This window comes from Ambystoma mexicanum, chromosome 1p, assembly GCF_040938575.1.
Source record: "Ambystoma mexicanum isolate Mex_15411 chromosome 1p, UKY_AmexF1_1, whole genome shotgun sequence".
NCBI lineage: Eukaryota > Metazoa > Chordata > Amphibia > Caudata > Ambystomatidae > Ambystoma > Ambystoma mexicanum.
The window spans coordinates 999032331-999054317 of record NC_090921.1 but is presented as its reverse complement, the minus strand read 5'-3'; the positions used below and the strand labels follow the sequence as shown (position 1 = coordinate 999054317).

Here is a 21987-nt window from a genome sequence, read left to right as displayed (position 1 = left end):
ACAGCTGCTAAAACAGCACAAGAAAAATCCTGCACAGCACTTCTCACTCCTAAGGCTCACACTGCAAAGGACAAAGACGTGACTAGAACAGGGACACAATATAGTAGTGACAGCTGCAGTACATATAAGATTCTTAAGACACACTGGCACATACTCCAAATGAACTCAGACCTCAAAAACTATATATTAGACAAACCAGTGATTGTCTACACCAAGGCACCAACATTACATAGTAGACTCAGTCCCAGTTTCATGAAAGAAGTCGCTTCACTAGCACAAGTACATCTATTTAGCAGAACACTGAGCTTCTATAGATTTGACACATGTAACATGTGCAGATTTGCTATGAATAACCTTCAAACCTTTAGTATAATTTAGCTACGTATTGATCAACACATTAATTGCAGAACTACCTATGTTGTATATAGTATCTAATGTATATGCAAGAAACTATATGTAGGCAGCACAATAAGAGAACATCTCATCTCGATTGGCATACAAGCCTGCAGACTTCCCCTGATCTGCCACTGGCAACAAGAACATCAACTAAACAACATCAAGTGCATCCAAGCAGATCCAAGTTGAGGTAATCGGGATGTTAAACTGAGAAGAATGGAAGCACAATAGTTCTGCAGAGTCAGAACTATTGAATTTGGTCTTAACAATAACCATGAGATGAGCTTGTTTCTGTGACAATAGTCTTGTATAACGGTTTTTATCAGAACCACAATAATAATATGACAACTGTTGTTTATGCAAACACTGAATTTCACAGATTATATATACGACAGCTAATGCATCATCTGCATAAGACTTGTTTTTTAGCTTTACATTAATTTAAAATATAGCAATGGATGTGGGAACTAGCATTAAGTAATTTAAAATCAATACCAAAATCAGTGGACAGCCATCACAAATATATGAACTGTTTACTTAGACTTTTACTCATTGTCTCATAATGTACCATAAAGTAGCAGGAAAGGAGCCGTGTACACACATGGTCAGTTCGTGACCGTTACTATATAATATTATCTCATTCCAACACATGATAGATACATGATTGCACTCCCCCTTTTTATTGGCTACTGTGGCGAACCAGAAGAAAGACTCTGATGCAACAAGAACGTTTTAGTGATATTTATTTCTCCAAAAGAAAGAAGATGCTCCCTTTCCAACCAAACTAACTAAGGTGCTCGTCTATGGTCAAAGTCCACAAAATAGTATGCCTTTCGTCCAATAAGATATTCCTATTTAGACCTACCATTAAATTTATTACTAACTCAGGTATCTTTCCTTTAGCCGTATTTCTACAGATGTTGTTTCGTGGTTTTCCAAATTGAAATGTTCTATTAGGCACAAAGTCATTGTAGAATATGTGTCGTCTTACTACTGTCCTCACAAACTATCCTCTGCAGCTCTTGATATAGGGTGGAGGCGTTAGTCTCTGTAAACCTCGGATATCTTTTCCTCTTATTCTCTCACTCTTTGTGGTGATATTCTCTTCCCTTTTTCCTTTTATGTCTAAACACTTGTAATAATGGGTATTTTACTCTCTTAATATTAGTTTTCTCTTTAGATATCCGAGTCCACTCCTCCTGGGACCTTTCATCATATTCTCCTCTTAAATGTCTCTGAACTTGACAAGGTAATCTCTGTCCTGTCCTTAGTAATCTTCTCTTTGGCTTCCACTCCGTTTTAGGAGGTACTCTCTTCCTTTTGTCCTTCTCGATATAGACCCATTTTTTGTGGGGTATTTCTCTCTCTCAATATGCATTTCCTCCTTTGGTAACTGAGGCCCCTCCTCTTGTGGCTTTTGTTACATTCTCCCTTCAAATGTATCTAAAATTGTCAGGTTTCTCCCTCAATTATCTCACTTGGTTTCTCATAGTCTTTTCTCCTTGGCTGCCAATAGTTATCCTTTCCAAGCCTCCTGGGTCATCCCCACATATCGGTTCTTGCTTTCTCAACTATTCATATTCAACATGACAATCAATTTGGTAGCATTTATCTGGTAACCGTAGCCTCCCCCCTTCTCAGAATCACCCTGGTACATTCATTCAGCGTGGGCTGATTCACCGGGCTTGGCCTAGGGATGTTTCTGCTATGGCTTCTCATCACGTCAGTTGTCTCACTTTCGTTTCAGGCTCGCTCTCCGTATCCCATGCTTTCTGGACTCTCGACAAAGGTTTGCTGAACGTAGCTTCGTTACTCACTTCCATTAAGGTTTCGGCGTTCTTGCGGAGTTCCAGACCTGACACGGCTATCCCGTGGCAACACCATCACTTGCAAGGTCAGCTCGGCCTTCAGGCGCGCAGCAACTTCCCCACTGGTCTCACCGCTAGGCTCCTAACGTCTTTATTGAGCTTTTCCTATTCCGCAGGCTCTTGTCTGCCTCGCGGCTTCACTCTGCTCCGCCCCTCCAGGCCATGGATACGTCAGAGGGTTATTCTGGCATATTGCCCTCTCTCTTCTCTTCCATATCTGATTAGTTCCTTTTAGAGATTGTCTCGTTGGGAAAGGGGCGTGTTGTTTCCATTTATGGTTTGTCTTCTGTCCAGCATTACCTGAAGCCATTAGATATGGATCCACTTTAATGATGTTTAGGGCCAGTCCCATGTGAGCAGATAGTCTGACTGGTATAGGCAGATTCATTTGGGACTGGGAGTCCTTGTCGCCTAGAGGGGAGTCACTCCGAGTAAGGTCCGCTTTCCCAGACACCTAGGGAGGGTCTTGCTAAGCGGGCTCACCCCTGTCTGGGGGACTGCGATCGGGAGAGTGTGAAACTTAAATAGTAGTCTGGGGTAAGTCACCATTTTAACTGTTGTTATTCGAACCAGCCAGATCATCTGTTGGGGAGTCCATCTCATGGAATCTTCCTGAGCTTTCTTTATTAACTCCAGGTAATTAGCCTTATAAATCATGGATATTTTACTGATTAGTCTTACCCTGAGGTATGCTATGCTGCTTCCGGATGATCTGAAAAGGGAGCACCTATGCAAGGCAGCCACTTGTTCTCTTGTTAAGTCCAGTTCTAGCATTTCCGACTTGGCCATATTTATTTGAAGTCCTGAGATTATATCTTGTTCCCCCAGTTTCGCTACTAATGCCGGGATTGACCTCTCCGGTTGCCCCAGTGTCATTATGTCATCTGCGTAGGCCGCTGTATTATGTATTTCACCTCCAAATGGGATCCATTTTATGTTTTGATTTAATCTAATTGAGGCTAACAGTGGTTCTAAGTATACTGCATATAAGTGGGGAGAGAGAGGGCATCCATGTCTTGTGCCGCGCTCTAATTGTATTGTATCTGATAAGTATGTGTTGATAAACATATTGATGGGTCTTTACAGTTTCCCTCTACCATTCATATGTAATTTGGCTCGAACCCCATATGTTTCAAAAACCTGGAACAGATATGGACACTCTACCCTATCAAAAGCCTTTTCGTCATCTAGGGAGATCACTATCGCCAGAATCGGTTTGATTTCGGACTTCTCTATCAGCAGTATGACCCTTCTTGTATTGTACCACGTCTGTCTCCCTGCTATGAAACCTGACTGATCTTGTCCTATCACATATGGCAGTACATATTCACAGTTATCGCTTAATTTGCTAAAAGGATGCTTGTGTATTTTCCCTTTTGTCAAATGACCATTGTCCCGTCCTTTCGTGTTCTTATTGCGCCCTGATGCCTGCCGGCGAATTATAAACGTATACATAAATAAATAAAAAATGTTTCAATCTGTCCGGCCAATATCCTGGTATATTTTAGCATCTATGTTTAATAATTCGATGGGCCGATAAGAACTACAGAGTGTTAGGTCTTTATTCGGTTTTCCAAAGAGGACCACATTTGCATCTGACATTGAGCAAGTAATTCTCTCCTCTTGCCGCAACGAATTGTATAATCTGGTTAGAAAAGGTACAAGATCTTTATGGAGCAGCTTGTAAAAAACCGCTGGATACCCATCTGGGCCCGGCGCTTTATTATTGGGGGATCATCTTTTCTGCCTCTTCGTCTGTTATTTCATTTTCTAGGGATTCCATGTCTTTCCGGGTCACCTTGGGCATCTGTACCTTATCCATGTAATCCTATTTAGTTTCTTTATCAGGTTCCTCTGAGAAATAAAGCTGTGTATAAAATGTTGAGAAGGAGTTTATAATGTCCCTAAAGACTGTACCGTCCGCTAGCTTAACACCATCTATATTTCGCTTACTACTTTGTTGCTTCAAGAGTCTCACTAACATTCTGCCTTGTTTGCCTTCATGATCCTTCATGTAATAGGACTGTTTTAGATTCAGTAGAGATTTCTCTGCTCTACTCATCCAGAGAAGTTCTAATTGTCTTATACAATCCTTTACCCTGTTATAATTCCCCTTGTTCTTCCACCCTGCTAATTCTCTTTGATCTTCTCTCAGATCCTTTTCTAGCTTATCCTTCTCTTTCGACCTCTGTGCGTTGAGAGACAGTGGGCCTCATTACAAGTTTACCTGTCCGGGAACTATGGTACCGGTAAGCTTGCCGGTACCGTAGTTCCCGGACCGGCAAACTACGAGTTGTGCTCGCGGGTGCCTTTCTAGACCTGGCGGGAAGAGTGGCACCCGCGAGAACAGCATGCCGCATGCACCGGCACCATTCACGAATGGTGCCGGTGCATGTGGCTTCCCCATTCCGATTTGAGCCCTATGGGGCTCAAATGGGAATTTTTTCCAGCGCCCTAGAATGGGCAATTACCGGGTCCACCGGGTTTGTAATACCCTGGTAATTGCCCATTAGAGGGCGCCGAAAATAAAACAACTCCGGCGGCAGCTGTGCCTCTAATACAGGCACAGCTGTCCGCAGGGTTGTAACGAGGCCCATTATTTCCCCCCAGAGCAATGCATTAAAAGCATCCCAGACAATGTCCAGAGGAGCCCCATGCATGTTATGTAATTCAAAATAATTTCTAATTTTGTCCCTCAATGTACTCGTGCTACAGTATCGTACAGTACCTTCCTGGGCATCTTCCAGGACCACAAAGGGTTGCGCAACTTCATCCCACTTAATCGGACACCTATAGGAGCGTGGTCAGACAGGGAGATCAGATCGATGCATATCTCTGTCATGGTCCCCAGTATCCCTGGGGTTCCCCAGGTGTAATCTATCCTGGAGAATATACAATGGACGTGGGAAAAGCATGTGTACCCCCCTTTTTTTGCTCTCCATAAGTCCTTAAATGTGAACTTTTCACTTCCTTGTTCTCGTCTTTAAACCTCTTCATGACCTTGCCCCTCTTTACCTCTCCTCTCTTCTTTCATTCTATACCCCCTCTTGCTCCCTGCGCTCTGCTAATCTCTTTTTACTCACAGTTCCCCTACCTCCTTGTGCCTCTTCTCATTTCCGCTCCTTTCAGCTCCTTGCCCCCCTACATTGAAATTCCCTTCCTTTCACTATCCGCTCCATTTCCACCTATTCCTCCTTCCGATCCTCCTTGAAATCACTCCTTCAGCCTGCTCCCTGACTCCTTTCCCCTTACTCCTCTTCTTTCACCTCCCTATACCATCTTCCTTTATCTTTCCCTGTCTTCCCTATGATCTCCATACTACTCTCTTTACTCCCTTTTCTCTCTCCCTTTTCCCTTTCGCCTACCCCTCCTTTTCTCTTTCTTCTCAAATGCAAATTGTTTCACATCACATGCTGTTTTTCTGGTTTGATTCATATATATTATTATTGCTTCTATGTTCTATGTTTGATGTTTTATTGTTGTTAAACTGTAAAGCGATTTGGATTAAAGCGCTATATAAACAATAAAATACAAATACAAACTTCTCTCGTAGGGTGCTGGATGGGCCCTGACCCCTGATTGTGTCTTTATCAGGGTCCCAAGCTAAAGTGAAGTCCCTGGTCAGGAGGAACCCCCTCCCCTTGAAAATCTTTCTAGTTTCCCTAAAACCTTATATATAAACGCCTCCTGCCCCAAATTGGGGGAATAGAACATTCCAATAGTTAATACCCTGTTCTCAAAGAGAATTTGGAGGCACAAATATCTGCCAATTGGGTCAGCCTGGCTGCGGAGTACTTTGATTCCCAACGTACTCCTGAAGCCTATCAGGACCCCAGCTGTCTTATTTTTGGCATTCACTGGTTATATTTGTGCGAACTGGTGTATGCGTAACCTGGGGCTTTCTCCCCTTTTAACATGAGTCTCTTGTAGCAGAATGACATCCACCGCCCCCTTTTTAGTTGCGCTTCTAGTTTCTTCTGCTTCCCTGGGGTGTTCAGCCCCCGAAAGTTATGTAAATAAAACTTTAATTACATCAACATTACTACTGTACTTTCTCTTTTGGGCCCCTTCCTTCCCGTTTCACCTCAAGTCTTAATGATTTCTGACACTGTGTTCACCGGTGTCCAACCCCACCACCCCCCCACCCACCCACTCCCTGCCTCAGCAGTCCTCCACCCTCCCCCCGCATCCGGTCTAGGCTCAGTATCTTATAATTCATCCCATTACACTTCTGAGCTGGCCCACGTTTTATCCCAGAAAGTAAGCTACCACTGACCTCTGATGTTTCCAACTTAACTCTGGCCAGGCCCAGCCAATTTGAGTCTGTTGGAGCCATTGTCACCTCACTGCTACCCACTTTTACATTGCCCTCCTGCTCCCCAATCCACAATACTGAAAGTCACTATCAGTTGTCGGCTTTACTTCTCTATCAGTCCTTGTCCCCACTCCGTTTTGCGTAAGGGTCCTTTAATTTATCTCCTCTTCTCCCAGATGTTGTCAACCAGTCCAATGGCCAGCTCCTTTGCTGAGCAACCCCTCGCCTATTACCTCTGGGAAAATCCTCGACTTCCTCCATCCCGAGGACGGAGAGGCCTTCGGTGCACGTGGTGACCCTTTGTTGTTTTCCTTCCCAAGAGAACAGCAGGCCAAAAGGGAATGTCATGTATAGGGGATTTTCTTATCTATTAATGCCTTTGTCACTGGATCCATTGCCCTCCTTTTCTGCAATGTAGAAGCAGTCAGATCTTGGTATAAGAGGAGTTGTGATCCGTTTTATTGTAATGGAAGTCTGACCCTTAGCTGCTCAGAGAATCCTTTTCTTCGTAGGAGGCCAGCACGTCCCTTGGCCTGTTGCCCGGTCCAGATCTTTTAGAGCTGACCTTATGAATGCTGTCAATATGGATTTCCTCTGTGGCGGCCTCAATCAGAAGGGTCGCAAAGCATTGCTAAACAATTCGTTTCAGGTCTGCGTAAATGTTCGAATCTGCCAAGCCTTTAATTCTTATAATTGACCTTCTAGACCGGTTCTCCCGGTCTTCCGCCTGGATTTCTAGATTGCGTATCACTGTAGCAATCTGTTCCAGCAGGTCAGAGTTTTGCTAGACGTCATTAGACATTTCGGATAGACCCAGCTCTGTGGTGTCTACCCAGTTTCCCAAAGTGTTGATATCTTCCCTAAACTCTTTCAGGGAGTTTTTCAGCTCTTCTTTCAGGCTCGCCACCTGGTCCTGAAAGGTCGTCGTCATCCTCTCCTCTTTACCCTTCAAACAGTCCTTCAAGTCCTCCTTACTGAGCACCATGTCCCTGTCCTCCTCGGGGCCCTTGCCTCCCTTATGTTGCTTTCCTGCCTCACTTACTGAGTCTCCTTCAGAGTTCTGCCCTCAGCACCTTTCCAGTTGGCCCTTTTTTGTGACCTTATTCGCTTCCTGTAATTCAAGAGTCTGTTTCCCTTTGCCTCTTGGCATCTGAGAGTGGGGCAGTGTCCTCTTAAGCTCTTTATGAGCACCACTCGTGACCGACAGTGCTTGTCAGGGCTTCTGGGCACTTGTCACCCTTGTGTCTTTTTCCGGGGGGCTACCCACAGCTAGAAGTGTGCCTTCCTGCCGGCGCTATTTGGAATTCACCCTTCTTCAATACTTGTCGCCTTGCTGCTCCTCTCCTCCACCTGCCTGAGGCTATAAGACAGTTCTGCTGTCTACCGAGCAGCACATTGTCCCCGTATGTGAGGCACTCCCCAGTGTGCCACCTCCAACTGGGTCTCCTTTGATCTCCCTGGCAAGCTCTCCATTTCTGAACCCCTTCGCCCCGCTTTCTCCTTGTTTTTTTTTTAGATTTTCCCCATTGCTTGCAGCTGTACTGGATCTTTTCTGGTCTCTCTGGGCACTCGAGGGTGTGCAGGGGGAGCGCTCCTTGCGCCCTCCTGTCTCCGGTGCCTTTGCCGATATATTGGGGGGGTCACAGCTAGCATACCCCCACTGCGCACTCTATGCCCCCAGGCCGTGGGTCACTACACAACCCTGTTGCCTCCACTGGGCCTGGTGTGAAGTCTACACCTTTATTTAAAGTCCTCCTTCCAGTGCGCAGTGTGATCTGGGGGCCGGCCCGCCTCTGCTCTGCTCTGCTCCTTCAGCTCCCTGCAACGCCTCCCCGTGCCCCAAGGACACCAAGCTTGTCCACTCCTCACTCCTGGGGGTCTCAGCTAATCTCTGAAATCGGAGTCAGCGTTCCTTTTTCTTTTTTCCCCCGGCTCAGTCGACCTCACAGGGCGGGGCTGCAGCCTCCTCACTCTCCCAGGTTGTTCGCGGCTCCAGTCACTGTAGGGAGAGAAGGGGAAAGATAGTATGCTGGGAATGTTTCCTCGGGTTGCTTAGTTACCACCTTTTGTCTCGGGCCGGCTCAGAGAAGTGCGACTTTTCCCCTCCGGCGGCCATCTTGGAATACTGTTTCTTTTTTAATGAAGAGTCCACCCCACATTTCCTCTACCGACTCTATCAATACCCCCAACTCTACCTTCTTTTGCACCCTATTTCTTTTTTGCCTCGTTTAAAAACTAGAGTTGACATTTTAGGTACAACCAATACATGCTCACAGATACAGAGGTTAATGAAAAGACCAGGCCACCTCAAACTTGTCTGACTGTGCTTTATTGGTACTATGTGAGATGACCAATATATGTTTAAGTATTCCACCTTGGGGTAACGAACTGTTGATATGACTTGGTGCTATATTATGAAATAAAAATAAAATAATTAATGCAAGAGGCCACAAGCCCTAGAATCCAGACACCACAATGCCATGGAAATCTTGCATCTTATTAAATGATGAATAGTTTCTGCTGTATCTTGTATGTTTTCAAGCTGGAGTGAGACAGGGAGAGTGAGGCCACGGACGATAATGATGTTTGGAACCTTGGATGAGAGCTGTGTATGAGTGTTCTAGATAATTGTCCCTGTGATCAGAACAGTCCAGCTAATATTACAACTTAAGCTGCTGATGTAACCTTTTGAAACACTGATGGAATAAATCAGAAATGAACAAGTCCTGTGAACATCCAGCAATCTCACATTAAAAGCATAGCAGCAAGGATTGGATCCGCAACTATGAGCACAAAGCACAATGGCTTAGCTACTTCAGTGCACCCTCACCTGTGATAAGTGATGTGATGGGTCTACATAATTTCAATGGCAACATTTAGTAGTCTGCAATAGAGTTATTAATGTTCATATGCCCCATAACAAATGGACATCATCAATGTGAAGTCAGTTGAGCATAAATGCTGCAGCTATATTTTAGCCATCAGCAATTAAGCTGGTAACATTTATGTGCACCATAAAGCCAGTGTTAAGATGGATTTCCAAAATCAGTCCCAGGGGGATGGAGGAGGCAACCCTATTATGGTGAACAAGGAAGACACAGAGTTTAGCCAAACCCACTTTCATCAGAAAGGGCATTACATGCAAGGCATTTCCTGACCTGAGAAGGCAGTAAAATGGCCAAAGAACAATATAGCCAAAGAACAAGCGGAAAACGTTGTGGCACAGTCATCTTAGGGTGCTAGCCACCAATAGTAGCCATTTGCGGGAAATGCAAAGGTGCACGGGTAAACTGTTTAAAAAACAGTAAAAATATCACTACTGCCACCAGCTTGTTTTAGGAACACTGTAAAAGTAACCAAAAGGCCATTATATAAAAAGATCTATGAATACACATGGCCTCATCACGAGTCTGGCGGTAACCCTTAAATGCGGCAGTAGCGCTATTACCGCCGCATTAAGGGTCCGCCAGATAATGGCCTTGCTGGTAGCTGGGGGGAAATCTGCGTCAAATTTGCTGATTTTCGGCGCTATTACCGCCAGTGGGAAATCCGCTAATAGCGCCGGCGTTACCGCCCAACTCCTGATGAGGCCCACAGTATCCTAACTACAATTCACTGTAAGGTGATGTGTACAATTATAACAATAAAAAAATTCATAAATAGAGAGATGGTCTCTTAGTGCTAATAGTCTTAAAGACTAATCATTTTCCCCATAGGAATATGCAAATAGGCAACGGAAGTAACGAAGAAAACTACCTCCAGGAAGTCAGGACAAGACTCAAAACGAGCAAAAATAAAGGGTGACCCATAGAGGTCTATGGGCGGAAAGCAGCAAAATGAAAATATTTCCCAACAGCCAGAGATTAAAAAATATGCTATACATTTTCCAGGTGCCCAGTGACAGTGTGTACTTTCCTATTAGGTAAGTGTCTCAGTGCGATGCCTTTGCTGGATGGAGAAAGAGTAAGGAAAGGGGTGGTTTTCTTTTACTAACACTAATCCATCCAATAAATAATGGCTGTTCAGTGAAGTAACTGAATGTTTGCTCTTCCTTCGTTTGGCACATCTAGTAGTGTATCAGTGTGTAATTGAAAAGGCAGCATACTGCATCTTACCCACTATCAAACTCTGGTTTGAATACTTCCCCAGCTATTCAGACCCAGCAAGGCAAATATTTTTGGGCCGGGGCTGCCCTCCCATTTGCTGCTGACTTTCTCGGGATGAAGGTTCTGTATCAAGTCCATCGCAGCAGCAAGGTCTGTGAAAAAGACTACAGAAAGCTTAGCGATAATGTAGTTTGCCAGGATGCGATTTTTTTTTTGCCACTATTAAACTGTCTTTGTGACCTCTGTACCCAGGGTGGAAATCAGGAGACAACCCCATGTTTGCGTTTTCAAATATAATTTCGCTAGGCATTCTACTAGGCTGTCCATCTTTGCTACCTCTCTCATACGTTAATTTGTACATGTTCATCTTCCTGCCAAGTTTTCAGCCCCCTCAGCAAGGGGTTCGACATCTTTTTCCATCCTTTGTGCTATTTTAGTCACCTCAGTTAGTTTAATTCCCCACCCGGCTAACATGTTGCTCAACCTCCTTACTACGGCCAGTCAGTTCTACAAGATGGGAATGGATATCGCCCACCCTGAAGTAAATTATCTTCCATTCAAATTGAACGTTTAGTGGGACTCTATTACCCTCCTAATCTCTTACAAGGTAATCTCAGGTGTCACTTCACAGGTTTCTTCCCCTGATGGGTCCATTGTTGCCTCACAGTGTCCATGACATTTATAAGTGCACTCTTGCAGACCAGGGTGGCCTTCCCAGCTGTTTTCTTTGTTCTTACAGAGAGTGAGCGGAGAGGTGCCTCCAGCTCCAGACACCCACCCGCACGTGCAGTGTCTCAGTGTTTGGAAAACAAACAAGCTCACATTGTAGAATGGATAATTTGGAGGAAATCATCTTGCATATGCAGCCTCTGTGGCCGCTACATTGGTGGAATCGGCAGCACATTAAAGGAGGCGGAAGCAGATGTACACAAATGTCGGTACGCTGCCGTCACATGATTTATTGAGGATTGTGGGACACTACACTGGCTCAAGCAAGTGTGTGCCTACTACCAGGGCATACAATGTGCCACAGGTTGTTCTCTCATGGGGACTAGGGAGTGCACGTTAACATTGTGTGAATTAGTTTCATTCCCACCTGCAGTGGCGGGGACTCTGGGCAGCAATCACCACAGCAAGTCAGCAAACAGGGATCCTGGTGTGCTGGTCGGGGGAAGTCAGCCACAAAGTCTTCAAATTAAGACTGAGAACTATATAGCATATAGCATGTTATAATACTCTGCAAAGAGATTGACTAAGTCTTTGTAATTTGGTATCGACTGTCCAGTATCCGCCTTGATTCCTGTCACTTTTCTACCTATATCCCTACTCGCCAACCAGGCCAACACCTTGCCAGCATTATCCCCTTGATCAAATACTTTACACTGGAGGCATTGGTGGTACCTGACCATTTACAGCTTTCATAGGGATCGCTTCTGCAATCTTCTAAGCATCCATTGGAATCGTGTTGTCGGGTACTTCACTTCCAGCTGCACTGCTCTCTGTTTTTTCTCTACTATGTCTTCCAATCTCCCCATCTCTTTATTTTTCGCTACCCCCAATGCTACTCCCCTCGGGTTGTTTTAAAGGCTTCTCACAATGTTTGCTTACTCGTCTTGGTGATCTCAATCAGGGTGAAATATTCCACTGTGGCTTCCACCAAGGATTCTCTGATTTGTGTGTCGAAGATAAAAGATTTTTCAAATGCCAGATGCCTTCTTGTCTGGGCCATTCCATCTTAAGTGTAAAGTGCCCCAGGAGTGGTCTGAGATAACCCTTTGGAAAAAGCTCTATCTTGGCTATGTTGTTTAGGTCCCTAGGCACATAATATAGCTTAGAGAAAGAAGTATGCGCTGCCAAGAAAAAAGGAGAAACATTGGAGGACCCTGTAGTGGCACCTCCAAGCATCCTTAAGCCCCAACGCCTAAGCAACTCTTGCCAAGTTAATGCCTGTGCGTCCCTCCCATCTTTCATTGAGTTCATAACTGCCCCAACCAGCAGCCCTTCCACCATCTCCAATACAACTGACAGTGGAGATGGTGGGGGAAAACATTTATGATGGACACATCCCCCTCACTTAACTTCTCTGTGACTAGGACGTATCTCACCCTTGTGCCAGTGTTGACTTCCACAACTTGAAATGCCAATGCATGTTTCATCATCAGGGCTACCCCTCTCTGTCCAGTTGTAAACCACGATACCATATACTTTCATACAGTTATCGCACCAAAAACATACAATTATTTCCCAATTGATGCATTTCCTGGAGCATCACAACATGAGGTTTTTGCCTCTTTAACCACATGCTTTGCCATAACGTGCTCTTTGTGACATACCCTAAGAGCCCTTCCCCAGTCCTCTCTGCCCCTTGTGTACAATTGCACTAGCACTGGATTCTAACAAATAACTGCAAAAGAATTCTTACCATTGTCAAACTTCCCCAACTTCCATCTCATAACTTCCCTGATCACCTCCACCCCAAACTTCCTCTAACACAGAAACACCTCTCATCTGAACATTAAATTATTCAACTATCGCAATTATATCTCTCCTTCCACTCCCCTTCTCCATATTGTCATAAGAGCTCTTGCTACACATCCCCTCACTCCTGCACCCCCCAGTGAAGTGCTGGATTAACTTCCTGTCTAATCCATCACTCCATGTTCTCTCCCCATACATCAGTCCCAAGACTTCAAATATCTTTTAGAAGTTGATCTTCCACCCTTCTTGCCACTCTCTCCCTCCATTCCTATTGATTCTGAACCGGTAATCCTGCCCCAACATTTCGTCTCCCCACTTGTGACTCCTCCAGGGTCACACTGAGGCTGGTCATTAGAAAAGGGGTTATCATCCACCACCGTAATTTTAGCCATTGTCAGATGGGAGATACTCATTCTCCAGCCTCCTCCCTTTTGGAGGCTGTTACCCTTTGGCCTTCACTGTCTGTTTTTGCGTCTTCCTTTCCCCTTACTTTCCAGCTAGTCTCAGGCCACATGTGGATCCATGAAGAAATAGGATGTCTTGTCATCAGAGAGTATCTTAAGTTTCCTTAGGAACATTAGCATATATGTGACCCTCTCAACTCTCAGTTTTTCATTTACCTTCTGAAATGATTTCCAACACTGCTGGAGCTTCAGGGTTTCATTTGAAAAAATAGAGACTGTTGCATTCCCATGTCTAATTGGTCCCAGATATCTGCCTCCCTTCAGTATAACTTCCATATCCCTCTAACTGGACAACTTTTCCACTATTGCTTGGGAAAGGGCACTGGTGGTGGTACCACTATCAAGAAGACTTTTGTTAGACCAGTAGGCTGAAGAAACCTGGTACCCACTTCTCTAAGAACAAATTGATACATTAAACCTTCTCCCCTTTCGGAAGGTCCACCATCTGAACATAATGTTGTAGCTTCTGCTCCTACCCTGCGCATCCTCAGGCCTCTCCTCCAGCCCTTGCATGATGATTGATGCCCATTTATCCACTTGTCATTCAAGCAATGCCACTATTTCTTCAGGATCAGCTATCCGGTCCTCCGTAGCTGTAAACCGTGTCATCGATTTGTACAGATCATTGCTGATGAAGCCCACCTTACAGCCCATGTCCCCCATCTTGTCTTCTATGGCAAATCTGGATTATTGTGCCATTTTTAGTGCTGCCACTATGGAAGATACCATTTTCAGGCCGCTCTCTCTCTCCTTACCTGCTTTTGAATACATGTTAACCTCTGATGTCTGCTCCCTTTGTCACTGTCAATACTCTTGAAAATGTAGATGTGGAAAATGCTGTGAGGCATTTTTTTTCTTTTGATGGTGAAAGGTGAGCATACTGCTCCTGGGAGTGAAGACTGCTTAGCAGTGGTATGCCAGTGAATACCAACTGGAGCCTCTAGGACAATCATCACATGACTATAAAGGACTCAACTTGTACCATGTCAAGTCTAGCAGTGATTCTCATCTTCCCCTAGTAGTAAATCCAAAGAAATTAATAGGACTGGACACACCATCACACTAGTAAGGAAAAACGTGAGGTCTTCGAATACCCACTTCCTGGAAATGCTTGAACCGCTATAAGCAAGAACGAGCTAAATGAAGCACATTTTGTGTCCAATTACTAAATGTGTTTTTTAGAAATATAGAACTTGCATATTGAGCACTCAATTAACTAGGTTGTAGTTGCCTGGTTTGCACACTGGCCTACTAACACTCTCAGGAGCAGAGTTTTTCAGTCATTGCCATTTGCACAAAAGTACTTGTAGTTCTGCCTTTTTTGCAAATGTGGTCCTACATGTCCGAGCACGCAGAGCGCTTATTGCTCAGAAAGCCAGTATCTGACAAAGGAGACGCTCATAGAATGCAAACAATTACTGCCTCTTATCCTAACTGACAGCTGATTAGGAGCAACTCTACTTCACGCAGCTGGGCCACTTAAGAACCATTTTTCACAAGTAATGTAACAATGGGAAGGGAAGATTAATTCTGGCTGTGTTTTATCAAGATGTTGAGGTTTGTAACTGAAAGCAGGGAAGCATAACTATTTTCCGTGATAATTTCAGCACACTATCAGAAGTAAAAACGATGTCAGAATTTGAGATCAAGCCTGTGTGAAATACTTCCGAGTTCAAGTGAGAACAATGCAAAGCGCTGTTAAAAGATAAAAGGAAAAAAAATGTAGGTAATGCTTAACTCTATTTAAGGGCTCTTACAACTTTGCATAATACAAGTTGTTGCTCTTGCGCCTTCAACCCCCAAGGTTTAGTAAAACGTACTGTGTTCGGAGTATCTGGGCAGTAGAGTTTAGAAAGTTAGTTAAGAGGAGAAGCATTAAGTGGAAAGGGGATGGGAACAAAGGGAGGAAGGACAGACGGGGAACCAAGCTAAGGTGTAGAGAAATGGAGCACTGGGGGCTACTGTACCTGAATGCAATCTCGTATTTCCCTTTGTTCTTCAGAGAGATGCCCAACTTTGACTCATCCATCACCTTCACAATCCCGAAGTCCAAGCCTCCATCAGTTCCTTAAAATAGATCAGAGGGGGGGAAACACTTTTTATAGATGCAAGGTTTTATATATTTCCAAGTGATTTTGGGCATACACATTCAAGATGTACGCATAATTTGAGGACATGCCTGGTACTGTAAAAATAACATCTTGAAGAAGAAAATGCACACAGACGCATTAAGGCACAAATGTGGTACGGTGTGCACAGGCAACCTTCTACACACGTTTCCTATTCTCCTCTCACGCTTGAACAGGAATATGTTTTTGAATCACATACAGAGAGCCTCAGAGATATTTGCTACATATAAAATAACAGTGACACTTCCGACTAATACAAATCATTTTCTAAGATTTCCAAGAACCTTTGAGCCTGTGCCGCACAAATGGGCGCTAAACAGCAGGTAGGGAGCAGACAATAGGTAACATATGCATCACATTAAATTGTTAACAGCGGTAGTTAACCTGTAGGCCTATCTGAAAAAGGTAAATAATCTTGTGTAACTAAGGCTCTTAGCTCCAGGAACAATTTTACATACATTTTACAATGCAGCTAAATTGCAAAGTAACAACTTAAGCTGTAGAGATAGCACAATGAGGTTCCCAGGCAGGAACATAGGCAATGTGGAAACCCAGAAGGGAGCCAGGTCACCACCTCCAGGGCTGTTCAACAGCCATATTTCTCAAAGAAGGGCAGCCACAAACCCTCAATGTTAGACCTTGACTCGTCCAGCATCTGGCGGCTACCAACAGGACCTGCACTATGTGTCCATCCTCTCCACCCTCCTTCCCATTTACATTTAACCATACCCCAAAGAGGAGCATCCACTGTGATAATTCCCTATACACCCCATCAATCCCCTTCATCCAGGACAGCACTTGCCTCCAAAACTGCTGCACGCAAAGGCAACCCAACCACATATGGCAGTAGTCGCCCCTTGCCCTATGACATTTCCAGCTATGAGGATCATACCTCTTGTACATCTTAGACAAAGCGGCAGGTGGGCAGTGCCACCTGTGAAGCAAATTCAGGGCCTGGTGCCTGTACTGCAGAGAGACAGTCAAACATGTGACTACCCCACACATGCGTATCCACAGGACCTCATCAATGTCCCTCCGCAGGTTCCGCACCCATCTGACTGGCAGGTTATGGGTCCCTGGGCTCTGCCAAAAAGATTTCCCTGTATAGCCGCGCTATGAGATCCCTACAGCCCTCAGCCTTGATTAAGAGCTTCTCAAATACCATCAACCCTCTCCGTAGGTTATTGCTCAACCAACGATCTGTCAATATCCCCTGTCAATATCCCCTTCAACTGGAGGTAACGGAACACAGACAGCTTAAATAATAAATAATAATTAGGCACTTATATAGCGCTACGAACCCTCAGGTATCTGAGCGCTGCTTATTATTACCCACGGTGTGTGGTGCTCATTTATCGACCTCGGAAGGATGAAAGGCTGAGTTTGGCCCCGCCAAGACTCGAACCTGCGTTAGCAGGCTCTGCACAGATGTCAAAGCGAGCGCTCTCCTCGCTGTGCCACTTGACCGGCTAATCCCCACCGGCCATAGCTTCCAAATCCCCAAGCATTCCTCCAACCTGACCACAGAGATATAGTTCCCCATCCTCCCACATTATCCAGCCCTACTCACTTTTGCCTCATACCAAAGCTGGAATGCTAGCTCCTCCAGCAAGCCATTTCTAAGCAGCAGGGCCCAGATGCAGCTCAAGCGGGACGGCCATGTGGACAGCCATTGAATTTCTCCCCCCTCCCTCCAGATGGACCATAAGACCCCCAAGACCGGTTAATGTACCACTTTGCTTGGAATTCGAGACTGAGGTACCCAAAACCACTCCCCTAGTGAGAATGGGGTGAGAATCACTTTGTCAATATGTACCCACTGCTTACTGGTCTGAGGGTCCATGTGGTCAACCAGCACACAGAGCTGGGCTGCACTGTAATAGGTTGGCAAGTCAGGAAACCCCACCCACCCTCTTCCTTCAGGAGAATCGATAGCCTATAGACAAGCCTATGCCTCTCCCCTGCCCATAAGAATTTCAACAACGCACCCTTCACTTCATCGAAGAAGGACAAAGGGCTCACAACCGGGAGATTTGGAATAAAAACAAGAATTTGGGTAGCGCCACCATTTTGATGCAGTTCAGGCACACCCTCCGTGCCCATCTGCTCCAGTCGTCCTTATCCACCGGCCATAGCTGCAAATGATTAGCGAAGAGGTCTCCATAATTACGCAAAACCTGCACCCCCAAATACCTAAAGCGATCCTCTTGCACCTAGAACGGCAGCCTCTCTATATATTCCCTGTCGGCAACCGACAATCCTCCAGCTAGGAATGCCATGGCCCATGACTTCTCCAAGTTGACTTTAAAGTCAGATTGTTCACCGTAATGGGCCAAGCTCTCCAGCAGGCGTGGCACAGAGTGTGCAGGATTAGTAATGTAGAATAGAGCATCATCTGCAAAGAGGCTAAGTTTGCATTCTTCCCCCGTATTGGTACCTTTGAGATTTCCCCCATCCTTTCTCACCCCTACAGCCCATGGTTCCATGAACAACATGTAAACTAAAAGGGAGAGTGGACACCCCTGTCTCATACCCCGTTGCAGTGGGAAGACCTGGGACTCGCATACATTTACCACCACCCAGGCCGTTGGTTTTGAACAAAGAGCAGCAATCCACCCCATCCACCTTGGACCCATAGCCAAGAGAACCCCCCTCATAAAGGCCCAGCTCAACCAGTTAAAGGCCTTCTCAGGGAGTAGTAAGTCCCCCTCTCTTGTCACCGTTGGCACGTTAAGAATGTGTAGCATCTTGCAAAAGTTATCAGATCCCTGCCTATGCATAATGAAGCCCGCCTGGTCTAGGTGAACCAGCCGGGGCAAATGAGGCTTGAGTCGGAGGCAAGCACTCTGGCAAAAAATCTTCCATCCACATTTAACAGTGGGATGGGCCTATATAAGGCACAGTTGGCATGATCCTTCCCCGACTTCGGGATAACCACTATATGGTCGCATTGGTGCCTCTCTCATGATCGAGTTAAAGAGCTTGGCCAAGGATCCCGCTAAGGAGGCCTTGATACTGCTTATAGCATTCTGCGGTAAACCCATCTTCGCCTGAAGCTTTACCCACCTTTAATTTTTGAATCGGCCATAACACCTCGTCCCTCGTTACTTCTGCCTCCAGCAATTCATCCTCCATTGCTAAGAGCTTGGGGATATGCAGGTCACTGCAATGGCTCACCCAAGGCCAATATCGGTTTGGCATAGGGCTGCCGGTAATAGGCAGCGAATTGGGCTAGGATATCTCCTCCTCTAACTACCAGGGCCCCATCCTCTCCACGTATCTGTCTACTCTCCTCTCAGCTCAACAACCCTGCACCCTGTTTGCCAGGAATGTGCCTACCGCATCTCCCTTCGCATGGTATTTCTGCTGTGTGTACCTCAGCATGTCCTCTTAACCACCTACCCTATCGATATCGAGTGAAGGTCCTGCCTCTTGTCCCTCATCTCCCTTAAGAGCGTCTCCCTATCAGCATCTTTCTTTAGAAGCTGGGATCGCAGACCCTTCAATTCATCCCGTAGCCTACCTTCCACCAGCCCGTTCTCTTTTTTCTTGCCCCTACAGCAATAAGCAGACCCCTAACCGTGGCTTTAGCCGCCTCCCACACTGTTGCCATGAGAACGTCCACGTTGTCATTAGCTTAGAAGTACGCCCCTATCTCTTTCCCTAGAAAATTCCCAAACACCCGGTCCCTCACCAGCATCTTATTACATCTGCACATGGGTTTGTACCTATGGGGCCTCCCCCTTCCCACTCAGCTACCACCATCTTGTGATCCGACCACTTTATCACCTCCACTCTTGGCGCCCCTATGTCCTCCGTTTGCTTTTGCATGCAGGACCAGCACAAGGTCTATCCTGGTGTTTGTCTGGTGGTGGGGGGGGGGGGGTGAAGAACGTATAACCCCCAGGCCCTGGGAAGTGACTCTGTCAGACGTCAGCCCATAAATTGCCTTTTAAAAGATGGCCAAAGTCACTATTGTCCTTACTCTGTTTCCTCAGACTCCCCCCACCCCTCCACCCCTTTGCCGACCACCTGTCCAGTGCCGGGTCAGCTATGATATTGAAGTCACCCCGCAACCGTGTGCCTCCCTCGACCAAATCATCTAACAGTGAAAAAACCTTTCATAGGAAGCACACCTGGCCTCCATTAGGCGTATACAGTGTAGCCAATATGATTCTGACACCTTCGTGGAATCCCTTAATCCCCAAGAACTGACCCTCCCCAAGTCCCCTATTGACCTGAATTTCCATCAGTTGAAATGCTTTTCCCAACAAAATACCCACTCCGCCCGTCCTTGTGGTCCGTATGCAAAGCCCAAAATACACTTCCATAGTCCCTACCCTTTCTCACAGATTATGTCCCCTGCTTATAATGGAGTGGAAACCTTCACCTCAGCCTTACCCCCCCCTCTTTACATGTCACGGGTGACATCCTCCTCCAATACCCCATTGAGTTCCACTCCCCTGTGTGAGCCGCTGCATGAGAACCGCTCCCTGTCACCCCCTTCTGCCCCCTTCCCCCTCAAGAAACCCCTCCCTCTGTTCCCCAACACCCCCTTCACTGCCCTTTTCTCCGAGGCGTTCGACCGAGTGTCCCGAAAAATGCAGTCACACCAGTCTAACCACCAATGATGCGACTCTTGCCCTGGGGGCACTAGCTTCCCCATCAATCCTCGTCAGGTGGCCCTGAACCCTTGCCAGCCTGCCATAGTGTCCTCCAACAAGGCAAACATAGCTGGCACCCCTTCCCACCTCACCACTGAACCCCACCTCCCCCCCTCCCCTCATTCCCCCAGAACCAAACATTCAAAAACAACTTCTCACTTCGATAATCTCATAGACCCACCCTCCATTCCATCCCCCACCCCCAAACCAACAGGGTCTGGGGATATCCCAAGAAGTGGGTGTTAGGATTCACCAAGGAACGAAAGGGTCATCACTGATCTCCCCCCCCTCATGTATCATCCTTCCCGTGGGGGGGGAAGGGAGTGTTGAGTCTCTGAATTTCTAAGATCAGTCTTCGGGCCTCGAAGTTCTACGAGAGATTTGGGTCCTTCCTCGCCCTCCACCTGGAGGTTATGATGTCAAGACCCCCATGAAGTCCTCTATTGTGTGTTTAATGTCCTCCTCCAACACTAGTTGGTGTCTCTTGCCCCCCCCCATTCGAACACAAGCACTCAGGGGTATCCCTACCAATATTTCACCCCTTTCTCCTGAAGCCATCTGGTGAGGGTGCTGCATCTCCTACACTTCACAAGAGTGAAGGCCGACACGTCTTGAAATATAGCCACCTTAGAGTTCTCATACTCAATGCCACCAATTTGCTGCGTCTTCTCGAGAATTGCTGCCTTGTCACGATAGTAATGTAGCAGGACCAAGACAGAGCGGGCCCTCTGCTTCCACTGCCTACTCGATGTACTCTATTCCAGGGCAACCCGCTCATGCTCCTTGGAGACCAGGACCATGCCTATGATCCCCTGAATCTTTTGTTCCAAGCAAGCCAGAGATTCCCCCCTTTCTCCTGTGGTAAAAAAAAACAGATTGTTGCGCCTGTCCCAGTTTTTGGTGTTGCCCACTTTGAGACGCAACCCCTCCTCCTGCCTTTCAATCTGCGATTTGAGGATCTCCACTGAGGTCTGTTTCACCTCCAGCCACTCCACCCACTCCTGTAGAGTTACGACCTTTGCTGAGAGATCCACCACGCTGACACCTATGTCTGTCTATATCCCCTGTATTTCCTCCAAGATGACTTGAATGTTACTTGTAATTGCACAAATCTGCACAGTGCAGTGGTGGAGGGCTCCCCCTCTCCCATAGCTTTTGTCATCTCTCTACCGCCTGAGTAGTGGCACTACGAAAGCGCGTCCCTCCAGCTCATCCACCGGGGCTCCCCCGGCCTGTGTCCAGCTGTCAGGCAATGCTCAGACCGTGGCTCTGTTGGTTTCCTACCACGTGTCCCCACACTCTTCTTATTTCTGGTGGGGTACGTGCAGCCCCCCAGGTGCAGCAGGGCTGCTGCTACTCCGGCCTCTTATCATTGGGCAGTTTCCTTCTTCAGATCAAACATCCTCTTACTAGGACCCCTAGCGACTGCAGTCCAGATGAGACAGCACCAAAGTGCAAGCTAGGTCCAGCTCGCGCTGGATCCTTGAATTTGTTTTTTTTATGTTAAGCATCTTTACTTATAGGTTTCCGCTCTAGTGAAATGACTGATAATTGTGGGTGGAAGTAA

The 21987-nt window shown here is 46.2% G+C and overlaps 1 protein-coding gene across 1 annotated transcript in view; it reads right to left on the bottom strand.

Annotated features, from left to right (window-relative positions):
• Positions 1-21987, bottom strand: part of HYDIN (HYDIN axonemal central pair apparatus protein) — a 3273799-nt gene that overhangs the window by 938189 nt on the left and 2313623 nt on the right. The window contains exon 55 of the mRNA XM_069654775.1: positions 15595-15694. Within this exon, the coding sequence (XP_069510876.1) occupies positions 15595-15694 (100 nt within the window). The remainder of the gene's footprint in view (positions 1-15594; positions 15695-21987) is intronic.